We start from the raw sequence: 17,496 nt of genomic DNA, 5'->3' as shown, positions 1-17,496 counted from the left end.
GGGAGTCACAGACTGAAACAGGCTCCAGGCTCTGAACTGGCAGTCAGCACAGAGCCCGACGCGGGGCTCGAACCCACGAACCGCGAGATCATGACCTAAGCGAAAGTCGGACGCTCAACCGACTAAGCCACCCAGGCGCCCCGAATGAGAACACTTCTATTCAGATGGCTTGGTTTGGTATTAAATACTATTAACTGTGTTGTCTGTTCTTAACATCTTGCATTAGTGTGGTACATTTGTTATAGTTGATGAAGAAATACTGATTTTACATTATTAATAACTAAGTCCAATTTAATTAGGGTTCCCTTTTGGTGTTACATAGTGTATAGGTTTTACCAAATACCTAATGTCATGTTATCTACCATTATAGTACCATGCAGGATCATTTCACTGGCCTAAAAGCCCCCTGTACTCTGCCTGTTCATCCTCCTCCCCTTCTGTCCCTGCAGCCGTATCCTGATAACCATTTACCTTTTACTATCTCCATAGTATAGAGTCATACAGTTTTTGGAATGTCATATAATTGGAATCACACTATATGCAGCCTTTTCAGGTTGGTTTCTTTAATAATATACTTTCAAGATTCCTCCATGTCTTTGTCTTTGTTTTGTTTTTGTTTTTGTTTTTTTGTTTTTTTTTTGCTTGATAGCTTATTTCTTTCTATTGCTGAAGAATACTCTATTTTATGAATGTATCACAATTTATCCATTTGCCTATTAAAGGATTATTGATATACTTGTGTTACTGCTATACACTTATTGCCCTTGTTTTTTATTCTGTTTTGTTTTCTGTTATTGTTCTGCCTTCTGTGGTTTTAATTGAGCATTTCATGTACTTCAATTTTTTTTCCATCTCAGCATATCAGTTATAGTACTTTTTTTTTTTAAACCTTTGGTGGGTGCTCTAAAGTTTGCCACATGCATTTGTAATGAATCCAAGTGCAGTTTAAAATAACACAATACTGTTTCATAGGTAGTATAAGTATCTTATAACAGTATTTCCTGTTTGTCCTTCTAGTTCCTTGTAACATTGCAGTCATTTGTATGCTATAATTACAACATATTGCTGCTATTAATTTTTAAAGAAGTTGTTATCTCTTGGATCAGTTAAGAATAAGGAAACTAGGGTCACCTTGGCAGCTCATTGGGTTAAGCGTCGGACTCTTGGTTTCAGGTCAGGTCATGATCTCATAGTGGTGAGATTGAGCCCAGCATAGAGGGCTCTGTACTGACAGTGTGGAGACTGCTTGGGATTCTCTCTCTTCCTCTCTCTCTCTGCCCCTCCCCTGCTCATGTGTGCTTTCTCTCTCTCTCTTACTCTCTGACTCTGTCTCTCTCTCTCTCAAAAATAAGCAAATAAACTTAAAAAAAGAATAAGAAAAATAAAATGAAGGAAACTAAAGATGTTATTTTATCACTTTCTTGATGTGTATCTGAGTTTCTAAGCTCTATCATTTTCCCTTTTTCTGAACAGCTTTTTAACAGTTTATAGCTCTGATTGTATTCTCTAGTACTTGCTGTTTGGGTTGAAAAAAGGACTTCTTTATCACCACCTCAGGAATACATGAGAAACTCCTTTTATGATGTTTCTTTAAATCACAAATTAAGAATCATATATTTTATATAGGCAGAGTAATTATGTAGGCTAGTAAACAAAACTCATTTTGACCCCCAAATGGTAATTATCCTCCCTTAAGTTTTATTAATTAATTTGTATAAAAATTTGATTGGTTTTAAGATGGCTTAAGACATTTCCACTCTCAAGATAAAAAATTTTGTTTAATATGCTTTTTTCAAATGTTATAGAGCTACCTAGCTCTACTAATCTGTGTGGAAAGAATGATGGTGAATAGACAAATAAGCAAACTTTGTGTATTTTCTCAGCTTATAGCCTGATAAGAAAGTTAAAAAATGTATATAAATAAATGTAATATAATTCAAACTGTATTAAGTGCAGTTGAAGAATTTATGGGATCAGAAAAAGGGGATTTGGGAGCAAGGAGATAAAGTTAGGGGAGCATGCAGGTTGCTTCATGGCAGAGATTGCATTTGAGTAGACTTTGAAGATGGGTATAATTTTCTCAGAATTGGGCAGAAGGTTTCTGTGGGTAAGGGAGTTCTGTAAATACAAAGTAGAGGAGTAGGAAAAACCAGGGCTTAAGAATAGAGAGCTACCTGCCTTGGCCTAATGAAGTTGTAAAAGGCTCGCCTAGTAACTGAGGTATGTCTATAGATGTCTTTTGTTTGGCCTGCAAAGTTAGAAAACATTTTCATATATGTACGAATGTTTTTAGTTGGCTATTCGTCCTGCCACTTCCTGTTATCTTATACCTTATCCAACTTTTTTTTTTTAATATTTTTATTTTTTTCTAGGAGAGACAGAGAGAGACAGCCCGAGCAGGGGAGGGTCAGAGAGAGAGGGAGACACAGACTCTGAAATAGGCTCCAGGCTCTGAGCTGGCAGTCAGCACAGAGTCCGACACGGGGCTCGAACCCACGAACCGCGAGATCATGACCTAAGCAAAAGTCGGACGCTTAACCGACGAAGCCACCCAGGCGCCCCTACCTTATCCAGCTTTTAACATGTGTGTGCATTTGGGTGAGTGACCTGTAGAGACATGGAGTAAGGGGCAAGATTAGGAAGTTGGAACAGTAGGTTGGGACCATCTTATAGATGTCATTGAATGTCACTTTCAGATAATTGTGTTTTATTCCATAATTAGTATAGAGCTAGTAAACGTTAATCAGCAAAGGAAGGAGGACATGGTTAGAACTTGAAATCATAAGAATATCACTCCTTTTCTTTTCTTTTTTTTAAGGTAGGCTCCATGCCCAGCGTGGGGCTTGAACTCTTGACCCTGAGATCAGGAGTCTGCAGGCTGTATCAACTGAGCCAACCAAGAGCCCCGAATACTATTCGTTGATAGTGTGATGGTGAAGGATGGATTAGAGTTGGAAAAGATTGAAAGAAATAGTTTAGTAAAGAAGTCATGGGACTTTGAACTAAGGTAGTGATGAATGGGGTAGCGAACTGAGCAGATGATGGGAGACGTTTGAAAGTTAGAATCTTAGAGCTTGGTAAATGATTCTGTCTGGAGGAGTAAAGTGATTTTAAGAGTGCAAAAGTGAAACGCCTAATTGTATACCATTATCAGATATAGTAAAATTAGAAATAGGTGTCAGTTTAAGAGAATGTAGGGAATGGAAATGTTGGCTTGTTCCTAATAAAATAGTGAAATTTCTCTATAATTTGGACAGCAAACTTGGCCAATTTATGATAGGATTATTTTGCTTCAGATGGTTGAGTAGTACCTAAAATACTCCTGCCCTTGTAAAAAACCTTTTTTCTTAGTAGTCTTACACAAATGGAAGTTAAGAAACAGTGTGGAGGTTCCTCAAAAAATTAACAGTAGAACTCTCCTGTGACCCAGCAACAGCAGTGCTAGGAATTTATTCAAGGGATACAGGAGTGCTGATGCATAGGGGCACATGGACCCCAATGTTCACAGCAGCACTCTCAACAATAGCCAAAACATGGAAAGAGCCTAAGTGTCCATCAACGGACGAATGGATCAAGAAGATGTGGTTTATCTATACCATGGAATACTACATGGCAATGAGAAAGAATGAAATCTGGCCATGTGTAGCAATATGGATGGACCTTGAGGGTGTTATGCTGAGCGAAAGAAGTCAGGCAGAAAAGGACAAATATCATATGTTTGCACGTATAGGAGGATTAGGAGGAACTTAATGGAGGACCATGGGGGAGAAGAAGGGGGGAAATGTTGGGGGAAAGGGAGCGAGGCAAACCATGAGAGACTCTTGAATGCTGAGAACAAACTGAGGACTCATGGGTGTGTGGGGGGGAGGGGGGATGGGCATGGAGAAGGGCACTTGTGGGGATGAGCACTGGGTGTTATGTGGAAACCAGCCTGACAATAAACTATTTGGGAAAAAAAAAAAAAAAACTATGAAACATTTGAAACTTATTTTCATAATCTGGTTAGAGTCACTTAACTGATGATACAGCAAAGATTTTAATGACTTAAATGTTTATTTTAGTTGTCATTGGCAGCTAGCTTGCTTATTCCTTTTTCCTCTCTTCATCTGTGGTCCTGCTTGATGTTTTCTGGATCTTTTTAGTTTGTTCTTTCTTATAGTGAGTCATAGTATTCTGTACAAAGTCTGTATGCATGTCTCTGTGGTTTGAAGGTGAATTTGATCAGGAAGAAAAGATGAGAGAAATCATTTTTTATAAGGCTTCCTAAAACTCTGCAGTTATGATTCCTTTATGCCACTTTTCCTTGAACACAATTTCAAGGGTTCTCCTACCAGTCTCACATTTGAAGACTCATTAGAAGGACTCACAGTTTATTCATGGTTATGGTTTATTGGAAAAGATATGATATATAACAGGACTAGCAGGGAGGAAAGACACATCAGGCAGGATCTAGAGGAATCCAGGTGTATGCTTCCAACATTCTCCTTCTCACAGCATAGGCTAAATAGAACATGCTTCTTCCAGCAGTTTAACATGTGTGTAGTGTTTCTGGCCAGAGAAGCCTGCTCTCAGATTCAAAATCCAGAATTTTGCTTGGGGACTGGTCATGTAGGGACCCTCTGCCTGCGTAACTAGCTCCAGCTACTGAAATTCTAGACTCTCAGAAGGAAAGTAAGTGTTTGCCTTTATCATTTTGTTTACAATCTGGGCAAGATGGTACAGTGTCCCAAGTGGTAAAGCAGCCTTAATCACCATAGGGAACATTGTAAAAGCCAAGGGCCAAGTCTTACAAGCAGCCCCTTCTAAAGGTTGCAGCAACAGACCTGCTACGTTTGTTAAGTCTCCTGCAAAATTCCCATTCCTCTTTTCCCAATTCCAGCCTGCCATAAATTTCTGACTCACTATTTTAAATGAAATTCTAACCCTCCTTATAGCTTAGGTTTGTATTTGATCTTAAAATTTTACTTTTCTTTCTGACTGTGGCTCCATTCAAGGCCCTCAAATATTAGGATATAGATTTTTAGTGCTCTGTGCCTTTAAGAATATCGGTGGTTATAATAATATTGTTTCTTTGTAAAGTGAGTGCTCCTCTCTTGGTTCTGGGGTTTCAGTTTCTTTTAGTCTGTTACACATCTTGGTTATATTAATTTTCTGCAGCATGGTTTAAGACATAGGATAGAGAAAGAAGGGATAAAACTTTCCTCTATGTTACTTAAGTGCTTACAAGTTAAGATAAGTATTATCAACTCTTTTTATTGATGCAAAATTGAGGCTTAGGGTAGTTTTAGGTAACCTACTGCAGGTAGCACAGCCTGCAAGTGGCAAAGATGGGTTTTCTTTCTTTCTCTTTTAATAGATTTATTAAAATATGATTTACATCCTATAAAATTCACAGAGTACAACTCAATGGTTTTTAGTAAACTTATAGAGTTGGGTAGTCATTCTCACAGTCTAGTTTTAGAATATTTGTACTGCACAAAAATGAAATTGTGTCCATTTGAGGACAGTTCTGGCTCCTACTCCCAATCTTCTACAACCATTTATCTGCTTTTTGTCTCTATAGAAATTTGCATTTTCTAGAAATTTCATATAAATGGAATCATACAAAATATCTTTTGTAGCTATCTTTTTCACTTAGCATACTGTTTTTCAGGTTCATCCATCTTGTACCATGTATCAATAGTTCATTCCTTTTTATTGCCAGATAATTATTACATTATATGAATCCATGATATTTTATGCATTCACTAGTTGATGCACACTTAGATTAATTCCATTTTGGGCTATTAGGAATAATGCTATAAATAATATATCTCACAAGTTTTTATGTGAACATATGTTTTCATTTCTCTTGAATAGGTTCTTAGGAATGATATGGCTGGGTCATATAAATCTATGTTTTAACTCTCACACTGCCAAACTATTTTCCAAAGTGACAGCACCATTTTTATGCCAGCAGCAATGCATGAAGTTTCTAGTTTCTCCCCATACTGGCCAATATCTGTTATTGTCAATCTTTTGATTACAACCATTCTGATAAATGTGTAGTGTAACCTCATTTGGTGTTAATTTGCATATTTCCAGTGACTCATGATATTGAGCAAGTTTTCAGTGTGGTTATTAGTCATTTTTATGTTTTCTTTTATGAAATGTCTGTACACATATTTTCCCTAGTTTTAATTTGATGTTTTGTCTTCTTACTGAATTGTGAGAGATTTTATATATTCTAGATACAGATTATTTGACTCTATTGAAGAGCAAAGGGTTTTGATGAAATCATTTTATCATTTTTTTCTTGTGTGGATTTTGCTTTTGGTATCATATTTAAGAAATCTTTTTCTAGGGGCATCTGGGTGGCTCAGTCAGTTAAGCATCTAACTTGATTTCGGCTCAGGTTATGATCCCAGGGTTGTGGAATCGATTCCTGACTTGGGCTTTGTGCTGAGCATGGAGCCTGCATGGGATTCATTCATTCTCTCTCTCTCTGTCTCCCCCTCCCTCCCTCTCTTCTCTCTCTCTTTCTTTCTCTTCCTTTCCCTCCCTCTCTCCCTTTCCCCCTTTCTCCCATTTGTTCTCTCTCTGTCTAGAAAAAAAAAAAAAGAAAGAAAAATCTTTGTCTAACTCAGAGTCACAGAGATTTTTCTCTTCTTGAACAGGAATCAGCAAACTCTAGCCTGCAGACCACTTATTATTGTAAATGTTTTATTGGAATATAGCCATTCATACCCACTCATTTACATATGTGGCTGCTTTCTCTTTACAGTGACATTTAGGCAGCTACGGAGATTGTATGGCCCAGAAAATCTGAAATATTTACTTGATGGCCCCTTTGAAAAGATTGTTGCTACCCCTGTTCCAGAAGTGCTATTATTTTAGCTCTTAATAGTTGTGTCTATTACCCAGTTTGAGTTAATTTTTGTATATGGTATGAGGTGTAAAGGTTTAAGTCCACTTTTTTTTTCATATGGATATGCAGTTATTCTAGTATTGATGGTTGAAAACACTATCCTGCTAAGTAATGAGTCATTTCCCTTTTGCTGATTTTAAGATGTTCTCCTTGTCTTTGGTCTTTGTGTCTAAATGGGGGTCTCTTTGTGCTTCTCCTATTTTGGGTTGTTGAGTCTCTTGGAACTGTAGATTAATGTTTTTCATGAAATTTGGAGAGTTTTTAGTCATTATCCCTTCTAATACTTTTACTGTATCTTTTTTGGGACTCTCATTGTATTCATCTAGTATGGTTGATACTGTCTACAAGTCTCCAATGCTCTGTTCATTTTTCTTCAATCTTTTTCTCTACAGGTTCAATAATTTATCTCATCTTTAATTTCACTGATTCTTTATGTAATATTGAATCTGCTTTTTAGGCCATCTCATCAATTTTAATTTCATTTGTTGTACTTTTCAACTCTAAAATTTCCATTTGATTCTTTTATTTACATTTTATTTGCAAATATTTTAATTTAATTTATTTTTAAAATTTATATCCAAGTTAGTTAGCATATAGTGCAACAATGATTTCAGAAGTAGATTCCTTAATGCCCCTTACCCATTTAGCCCCTTCCCCCTCCCACAACCCCTCCAGTAACCCTCTGTTTGTTCTCCATATTTGAATCTCTTATGTTTTTGTCCCCCTCCCTGTTTTTGTATTATTTTTGCTTCCTTTCCCCCTTCGTTCATCTGTTTCTGTCTTAAAAGTCCTCATATGAGTGAAGTCTTGATATTTGTCTTTCTCTGGCTAATTTCACTTAGCATAATACTAAGCGCTTATTATCTATTAATATTAACTATTAAATAGTTCCATCCACGTAGTTGCAAATGGCAAGATTTCATTCTTTTTGATCACCGAGTAATACTCCATTATATATAGACACCACATCTTCTTTATCCATGTCAATGGACAGCTGGGCTCTTTCCATACTTCATCTATTGTTGATAGTGCTGCTATAAAAATTGGGGTGCATGTGCCCCTTCGAAACAGCACACCTTTATCTCTTGGATAAATACCTAGTAGTGCAATTGCTGGGTCATAGGGTAGTTCTAGTTTTTGAGGAACCTCCATACTGTTTTCCAGAGTGGGTTCACCAGTTTGCATTCCCACCTGCACTGCAGAAGAGATCCTCTTTCTCCACATCCTCGCCAGCGTCTGTTGTTGCCTGAATTGTTAGCCATGTTAGCCATTCTGACGGGTGTGAGGTGGTATCTCATTGTGGTCTTGATTTGTATTTCCCTGATCGTGAGTGATGTTGAGTGTCGTTTCATGTGTCTGTTGGCCATCTGGATGTCTTCTTTGGAGAAGTGTCTGTTCATGTCTTTAGCCCATGGATTATTTGTGTTTGGGGTTTATTTAAAAATTTTTTAATGTTTATTTATTTTTGAGAGAGAGAGACAGAGAGAGCGAGCAAGCAGGGGAGGGACAGAGAGAGAGGGAGACACAGAATCTGAAGCAGGTTCTAGGCCCTGAGCTGTCAACACAGGGCCCAGCGCTTGAACCCATGAGCCTTCAAGCTGTTGAGATCATGACCTGAGCTGAAGTTGGACACTTAACCCACTGAGCCACCCAGGCTCCCCTCCATTTGATTATTTTATTTTATTTATTTATTTATTTTACAAATAGTTTATTGTCAAGCTGGTTTCCATATAACACCCAGTGCTCATCCCCACAAGTGCCCCCCTCCATGCCCATCTCCCCCCTTCCCCCCACATCCATCAGTCCTCAGTTTGTTCTCAGCATTCAAGAGTCTCTCATGGTTTGCCTCTCTCCCTCTCCCCTACTATTTTCCCCCTTCTCCTCCCCCATGGTAGTTGTTTCATTCATTCATTCATTCACTTTTTTTTTTTTTTAAGTAACTTGGTTGGCTTTATCTGTGGAATCAGTCTTTTACAAAATCAGTGTGGCTACTGATGTATCTCCTCAAATTTTAAAAAATTCTTATAAACTTTGGGCTGCCGACTTGGGCTCAGGTCATGATCTCACAGCTCGAAGGCTTGGGGTTTCAAGCCTTGTGTTGGGCTCTGTGCTGACATCTCAGAGCCTGGAGCCTGCTTCCAAACCTGTGTCTCCCTCTCTCTTTCTCTCTCTGCCCCTCCCCTGACCCCACTCTGTCTCTGTCTCTGTCTCTCTGTCTCTCTCTCAAAAATAAATAAACATTAAAAAATAAAAATTCTTATAAACTTTGGCTTTTTAGAGTTCATCTCTGTGTCTACATTACTTAGTGCTTAGGTAATGATTGGTTGGAGGTGGTAATTGAACACCTTGAGCCAGAAAGCTTTCGTCCTCTGCTGGCTGATTGTGTATATTTTGGGAAGCCTATTCAAATTTGGGCCGTCTTCTAGCTTGCCTCCTTTACTTTCTATTGGGTCTTCTCTGGTCTCCCTGTGTATACGTGCAGATTTCCAGTCAGCCTGGGATATGTGAGATGTTGGTTTTTCTCATGTCTCTAATTTGCCTTGGATATGCTCTTAACCTCCTAATTAGCTGGCTCCCCTAGGGACCTTAGGGGTCTCCCCTGCACATTTGTGCTTGCTGCCTTCTAGTCAGATGGGGTTATGTGGAGAACATCCATCCTCTCCTCAGGATAAGTGAATTTATCAGGTCCCTTTGTGGCTCTCTCCAGAATCTCTGTGTTAAATTTCTAGTCTTCAGGTTTGTGGGTTGCCTCAAGTGGTTCCATAATCTTAGGCTACAAGAGCTGTGGGCTTTTCTCTTTCCTGCTGGGTATGAGTTTTCTGTTCTCTACTCCAACTCAAAGTCAGCCCCCTTCAGCAGTGAAGCTGCTGGTTTTCACAGCCAGCCTCTACCATGTTAGTGGAGTGGGTCAGGGGGATGGAGGCAGCTCCTGGTAAGATGTCAGACTTCCCCTGTTCTTCCCAAGAATGTCCGTTATTTTATGCAGATAAACTTTTCTCCTTGTGTTTTTGCCTCTGTTTAATTTTTAGAGCACAAAATGGTTATTTTTGAGTTTTATCATTGTTTTCTAAGGGCAAGATTTTGTACTCCTTTTCTGGAAAAGACCAGCTTGACAACTTGTATTCTAGAACCTAGGAATATTACATTTCAAAGCCAAATACTTTTTTCTCTAATTCATGCTTTGTGAGAATATAGGACAACAAGTAATTTTTTTAAAGAGAAATGATGAAGAAGTAGGTGGATGAATCTTGATTCAAAGCTTAGATTTCTAAGTAGTTTGAGTCTTTTAGACTTGCAAGTGGAGACTGAGGTTAACTGAATGGCTCTGTGGAATAGTAGACATATATTATTTCTTCAGAGTGGGCCAACTGTTGTTGATAAAATACTTTCCCTATAGCATTACTCACTTCCTGATGGTTTTAGAAAATACTGTAATTATGATAATTTTACAGATAAGGAAATCTATTTTTAGGTTAATGATTTACCTACTCTCAACTTTTATTATGTGATGGAGATGGTACTTGAACCTATTTCTTCTGACTTCTTGTTTTTTTATTCTCTTATATAACTCCATCCCTACCATGTCATAATTACTTACAGACTCTTTGATGATCTTAGTTTTTTAAAATTTATATAGATAGCACTTGAAGTTAGAACAGTTCATAACAGTCTTCTTGAAATTTTACTAGAGCTCAAATTCTTTTCTTTCAAATGATAATCATTCTTAGCTTATTGAAGAGCCCCCGTTCATTTCTGCAGTTGTAAAGCAAACTGGTAACAGAATCAGAGAAAGAGATATTCCATGGCAGCTTCCTCTGCCAGCTTCCTCTTTTTTTCTTACTCCATAGATGCAGATTCTGCCCAAGAAGCCCCTGCATTGCAGAGGGATTGGAGATCTGTATGATCTGTTTATTTCGCAATTGACAAGGGTAAGGGGGCCTTTATGGGGGAGGCGCTTGGGTGCCCTGAATTTAGCTTTATGAAGCTGGGCTAACACTTATTTTGGGAATAAATTTAAATTTTGTATTTTTAAAAACCCTTTTATGAATTCTGTTTGTCCTACATCAGTTAAGTGTCAGATTATCATAGTAAAAAACATTAATATAATGGTGATTTTCTTTTTTAAAGTCCTATTCAGAACAAGTCAGACAAACATGATTCACGCTTCTAAAATTCTAATCTGGGATCATTTAGAATATAAATAATATTGAATATATGTAAGTAAAATTTCACTACAATGAAAATTTTTAAAGATTTTGTATAAACGTCTGTTTCTATAGCCCATCATAGTTACTCTTTATTAATCTGCTCTGTTCCTTTTCCATAAAGCTGTCAATCTGTAGAGTGAAAAAGGGACTTGTGAATATATCATAAGCATTCTGGGTGGGTGTGGTATCTTTTTCTTGCTGCTAGAAATTAATACCTACTTCCTTGAATTCTGTGTCCACCCTAGAGACCAGTGAATTTTGAGTTGTATCTTCAGACTGTCCTGTATCTGTTTATTAGTATAAGGTGCAGTTGGTATATCTTATGGGAGCCAAGAGTAGGTTCTGTAGGTCTCATTTGACAGGTTGTTAGAAGTGCCAGAAGTGATGGTATTTATAATAGGATAGGATTAAAATATTGAGGAAGAGTTTAATGCTCTTTTAAAATTGTGGAAGGATTAGGCAGATGATTGTAGCTTTGGTTGGTAGTTGAAAAGACTTGACTTGGTGATGGTCTGATGGGCTTATTTTTATTTTCAAGGATATTATGCCTAGTAGGAAAGTAGTTTTGTTTACCTAAAGAATATTGTATATTTCTGTAATTTAAATAGATATTTTTAGTATCTTTATCTCATTTTTAAATGGTATTCTTTAAACATTTTATTTACAGATTAAAAAGTTCAATAATATGTATATTATCCTTACCACAATTAATAAATGTTCCACTTTTAGTGCCAACACATTGGAAAATGATTTTTATTCTTATACTTCTTAAATGACTTTTTTTTTCTGTTTTCTTTAAGCCATAAGGATGAGTTTACCATTATTCCTGTACTGGTTGGAGCTCTGAGTGAGTCAAAAGAACAGGAATTCGGAAAACTCTTCAGTAAATATCTAGCGGATCCTAGTAATCTCTTTGTGGTTTCTTCTGATTTCTGCCATTGGGGTAAGTTCTAGATGTTAATATATCATGGTAGATATTATATACCTGTGCTTAATGGTATCTTTTCACTGTAAGCTCTGATTTTCAGTTCCTTACCACTTTCCTTGGAGAGTTTTACTTTTAGCCACATTACTTAAAAGTGAATAAAAAAGTCTTTTGGTCATTTAAAAAGGATCAGATTATGATAGTGGATTATGGATACATTTCCAAAGGCGACTGGTATAATTGGATTCACACTGTGAGGGCATCCTTGATTAGCTACTTTCAATAGTGGGTGTAAAGATCTTTTAATCCTATTTCCAGGTAGATTTGTGTGGTAGATCTCTGAAGTTAGTTTTTTGGTAGATAAAACAAATGTTCTTTTTTTAGAAGGTAGAAGAGCACTTTGTGCTATGCCAGTCCTTTACTACATTACTTTTTTTTGTAATTAGTGTTTTTTTTCTTTCTGTTTTTCTTTTGGTGCTTAATTTCTGCCATTAGTTTAGAGCTACCCTCCAAAGAGTGTTAACAGGTTGGCTATTAGCACTGTGGTCTTCATTGGTAATGGTTTATAAGGGTAAGGATTCTGAAGTGATTTTTGTTATTATTGTGAATGAAAAGAGTAAAGAAACTTAACAGTGAATAGATCATAAGAAAGTGAGACATTTGCGGATGCTTCTTTTAGTAAATTTTGACTTTTGATTTCTGATTTCTTTGGATACAATTTGCTCTCCTTTATCCATTGCTGTTCTCAATTATTTCTGAATCCTGTTCCTTTTAGGATATCTCTCATTGGCCAAATGATGCCAGTATGTATTCATCCTTCAGTTAGTTCTTTGATTATAAAGAAAACAGAAGGTACAAGGCTATAAATTTTAAAATAGGACACTAGAATGACCAGAAAAACATCCTCAATGAGATGTAGGGAGGCCTGGCCTTTGTATGTCTTAAGCATTGATTCCTAGAGTTGACAATATTTATCTGGCCTGGTTAGGCTATTTTCTCTTAACCTTGCTCTGTGAGTGGCTTTAAGATCTCATTTTAAGAGAACCATCCCTAATGATATAGATAAATATTTGGGTTTAAGTCACTGATTTCTCATCTTGGGTTGATTGTCCTCCAAGGGGGCTTTTTTTGCAAATGTCTGGAGACATTTTTGGCCATCGCAGTGGGGTGGGGGTGGGAAGTGCGGATGCTTTAGGCATCTACTGAGTGGAGTCCAGAGAAGCTGATTAATAAACATTGTGCTGAACACAGGACAGCCTTCCATGTCAAAGAATTATCCTGCCCAAAATGTCAGTAGAGCTGAGATGGTGAAGCCCAGGTTTAGGGGATGCAGGTGGCTGTGCTACCTTGCCAAAACTCTCTAGGGGGTTCTCAGGGCAGTTCTTTTGTCTAGTTTGCTACGTTTGGCAGGTTAGTTTTTATGGATTATATTACTTAGATCTTACAAAGAGTTCTTTTCTTGGAAATTCTGAAGTTTAGTCATAGCTGATCTTAAAAACTAAGGAATATCATTATTGAAAAAAGGGCTCTTTTTCTTAGTATTGTGAATTTGCATTGGTAATAAAGCATCCCGTATGTTTTAGAAATTAAAACTTCTTTAAAAATTTTTTTGTCATCTATTTTTTGAGAGACAGAGAGAGGCAGAGCATGAGCAGAGGGGTGGGGGCAGAGAGAGGGAGTCACAGACTCTGATGCAGGGCTCAAACCCATGAACTGCAAGAAGTTGGGCGCTTAACGGACTGAGCCACCCAGGCACCCCAGAAATTAAAAATTCTTAAAGCATGTGACCCCTCCCTCTTCACTTTTAAGGGCCCTATGAATCACTCTACTTTTATGTTTTAAGTGATTAGTTTTCCTGATACTGTTCTTCAGAATTGAAGTTCCTCCTCTAGGTTGGTACCATGTGCAATCACAGCATAAATCCACACAAAAAATCAGTATAATGCTTTAATATTTCTTTTCTCTGTAAAATCATCCTTTCTTACCTCATTAATGAATGCTAAAACAAATAAGCTCTAGTCCACTACTATATTTAAATATTATATTGAGAGAGAAAGATGAATTTTGTTTTATATTGTACCCTGGTTTTTGGAAAATTATTGAGACCGTTTGATCTCCTGTGTTCTAGAAAATCTTGGTATTTAAATTGTAAGATAGGATTTCCTGGTGATAATTACAAAAAAGAAGTCCAAATTCCCAAAGATTGGTAGATGTTATGAGAATTTTCCAGAGACTAAAACATATTTATATTTACATTTGGTGGTTAAGTAATAGAACTTTTCCAAGTGTTTATTTTTTTTAGTATGACTGTCACTAATAATCACTAATAATACCCATTAAGTGCTTACTTTGTACTTATGAAAAGCACTGTACTAATTTCTTATTCGGAAATTTGATGAAGGTCTGGTGATAGGTGGAAGGTATTGCATGGATGCTCTTTCAAAATTGGTAGTTTCCCTCTATAATAGTAATAGTAACTGCCATTCTTACAAAGTAAGATTCATTTTCTGTTTATATGCCTAATTGAAGTAATATGAATCATGGGCTAGTTATGGGTTAAAATGTCTTAGAAATTTTCATATTTCTCAAATTCATGCTCTGGTGGCGTTGGTCATCTTTTCTACATTAATGGATGCTGCACTCCCATTTCAAAAATCTAGCTTTTTCTTGTGAGAATATTTCTTCATGGTTTTTTCTTCTTTTTTTTTTCTTGTTTTGTAAAGATACTATATAGATTGCTTCTATTATATCAAAGCAGTGGTAACACTGAATTCTAAATCATTTATTTCATAGGAAGGATTCAGTTCCTCAAATACTCAGAGATCTTTAAACTTTCATTGAGTTAAGCCAGCACACTGTACATTTCTAAATAAATGATTTTTGAGGAAAAATCCATTGATTATGGTGCAGTTGACAAATTACTCAGATACATACAGTGGAATTTTTTTTGTTAAATGATGAATTAGATTCCTAGCAGTGACAACAAGTTTCCTTTCTAGACATTGTTTATATTATGTCCAGCTTCCATTAAAAATAAAGCAGGAAATTTGGTGATAGAGACAGTTGGGAGACCTATATGTAATTGGCAGGGTTTTGCCTGGTTGATTTTATTTGTTAGCCAGTGTCCATTACAAGAATGAATTTTTATTTTTAAATTGTCCTTTGCTTTAAAGGTGTTCCATCTTTCAGATCCCATTTAAATTTTATGTGGACTTGAAAAAGGCATTAGAGAAAATGTAGAAAGATTAAAATATTCTCAACTTTTCTTTCAGGCTGGGAAAAGTCTAGGGAGAGTGGGGAGCTAGGTTATATTATGCCCCTTCTTTCTGTCCCTTCATTTGAATCCCATCCCTTCCCCCACAACAAACCCTCAGCATTTCAATTCCCGACTTTTATATTATAGTTAAGTCTAATCCACATGGAAATTCATTAGTCAGCCCAACAGAGTGATGGTTTCCTGGTGACACTTTTCTTTGTAATCCTTCCTCCTGCTACCTGGGATTGTGGCATAAGTGAAGGACATTTGCTGCTAGTAATTGATTTTTACTCTGGTTAGGTAATATCGTCCCCATACTTTTTCTGATCAGGTTTCGTGTCCTATAAGATGGCTCCATAAGAGAATTTTGACAGGCCCTATTTTAGTTTTTCTAATTGGTAGAATTTTCATTCTCTTCTCCTAACTTCGTTTTTTCGTACACACACACACACACACACACACACACACACACACACACTATTAATGTTTGAACTTTTCTGATCTCCCTGAAATTCATATTTTCAAATTTAGATTACTGAAAGCTTTCATTACCATAATTTTTAATTAACTTCTAAGAAGTTTCTAAATGAAACTAGATCTAACAGAAATTGATTTTTTAAAAGTTGATTCATTCTTCTATTTAATTTTTCTTTTATGATGGTTTTAAGTGAAAATCAACTTCAGTAAATTTACTTGGTAAATGTTAATGATAAAGTTTTTTATTAAAATATGAATAAAGTTTACTACACTCCAGTAATTTTGGATTTTTACATATAAACTTATATTTGTCTAAGGTTACATAATTTCTTGTTTTGTAAGTATGTGTCACCTATTAAAAGTGGCATTCCCTTAAGTATTTATGATTTTATTTCTTTATTCAGATTTCTAGTTTAATATATATTAATGAGCGATTATTCAAGCATGCTCTTTTTCCTTTCTGTTATCAGTCTCTTAGGTACTAGGGAATTAATATTTTCTAAATATTTAAACTGGTTTGAATATAAGTTAGCTAATTTCTGAAATATATATTATCAAAGCTTTCATATTTGTCTTTTCAAATTTCATGCATACTAATTTGACATATTTAAGTTTTTTATTTTTTGTGAGTGTGAGAGAAGGCTAATACTTTTTTTTACGTTATAACTAAGACTTCAGAATGTAAGGACTATAGTTTTTTACGATTTCAATTATGAGCGTCCCCAGTTTAGGTCCTTAGTATAGAATGAATGGCCTAATAATCTATCTCACAGGTTGTTGTGAGGTTAACTCAAATAATTGAAAATGTTTTACCACATAAACATAAAGTGATTAAGTGAATGTATAACAGTACAGATTTTACTGGACGTATGTCTGAAAGTCTGTCTTGTTGACTAATCTTTTGGGAGCTTTATAGATCAACTTTCTAAGCTCATCGTTTATTTCTACAATTCAGTGTATAGCTTAATGTTGAGGTATTTGATATTTTTTTACTTTTTGTTTTGAGGTACTTAAAAAGTAGTGTTGGTTCTTGTACCATTCATTGTTATGTTTGTCCTCATTAGTTGATTGTTGTGTGTTAAACAGACATCCCTGGAGCTTACTCTCCACACTCTGTGAATCCACTCATTAATCACCAGTCACCTTTGGAGATGGGAAAATTACTTACCTGTATTTCTTTTTCTCAGAAAGCGTGCTCTGGAATGGATTCACAAATGAGCTACCCTCCTTCCCTCAAAGAGTAAGGTTTCTGCTTTACAGGATTTTTTTTCTTGGGTTATTTTTCCTCTCATCTTTTGAATTTGAAAAGAACTGAGGGAAGGCACCTGAAGAAACTACTGACATACTCACTAGGGGAGTTCCAAAGCTTGTGCTGCCCCTAGGGGCAGTGTCAATGGCTCTTAAAGCTAGAAAGCTCATACTTGGAGTTGAAACAGGGGCTCAAAGAATCCATTTTCCCAGTGTACCTTCTGAAAGGATAAGTTTCAGGTAAGTAATTTTCTCTTACTATGTGATATGCTTTATTCATACTTATAAAAATATACAAGTCCAGTTCTCCAGGTACATAGGCAACTGTATTTATGCAGTTTAGATGCATAAGCTTTACTGAATGTTAGAAGTATTATAAAACAAAATGTCTGCTCATGAGTTATATGAAATCATAATATATTTTAAATCAACAATAAATATTTGATTAAAGGTGCATTTATGAAAGTGTATTGTG

General features: G+C 36.2%; 1 protein-coding gene across 7 annotated transcripts in view; it reads left to right on the top strand.

Moving 5' to 3' along the window:
- The window catches only part of MEMO1 (mediator of cell motility 1), a 117,481-nt gene that overhangs the window by 84,881 nt on the left and 15,104 nt on the right, over window positions 1-17,496 (top strand). For all 7 annotated transcript variants that reach the window (XM_039250300.1, XM_039250299.1, XM_039250298.1 and 4 more), the window contains one exon: window positions 11,916-12,058. In XM_039250300.1, coding sequence (XP_039106231.1) covers window positions 11,916-12,058 — 143 coding nt within the window. The remainder of the gene's footprint in view (window positions 1-11,915; window positions 12,059-17,496) is intronic.

Source organism: Hyaena hyaena, unplaced genomic scaffold (genome assembly GCF_003009895.1).
Source record: "Hyaena hyaena isolate Hyena2069 unplaced genomic scaffold, ASM300989v1 scaffold_362, whole genome shotgun sequence".
Classification (NCBI taxonomy): Eukaryota; Metazoa; Chordata; class Mammalia; order Carnivora; family Hyaenidae; genus Hyaena; species Hyaena hyaena.
This window is presented reverse-complemented; position numbering and strand designations above follow the sequence as displayed.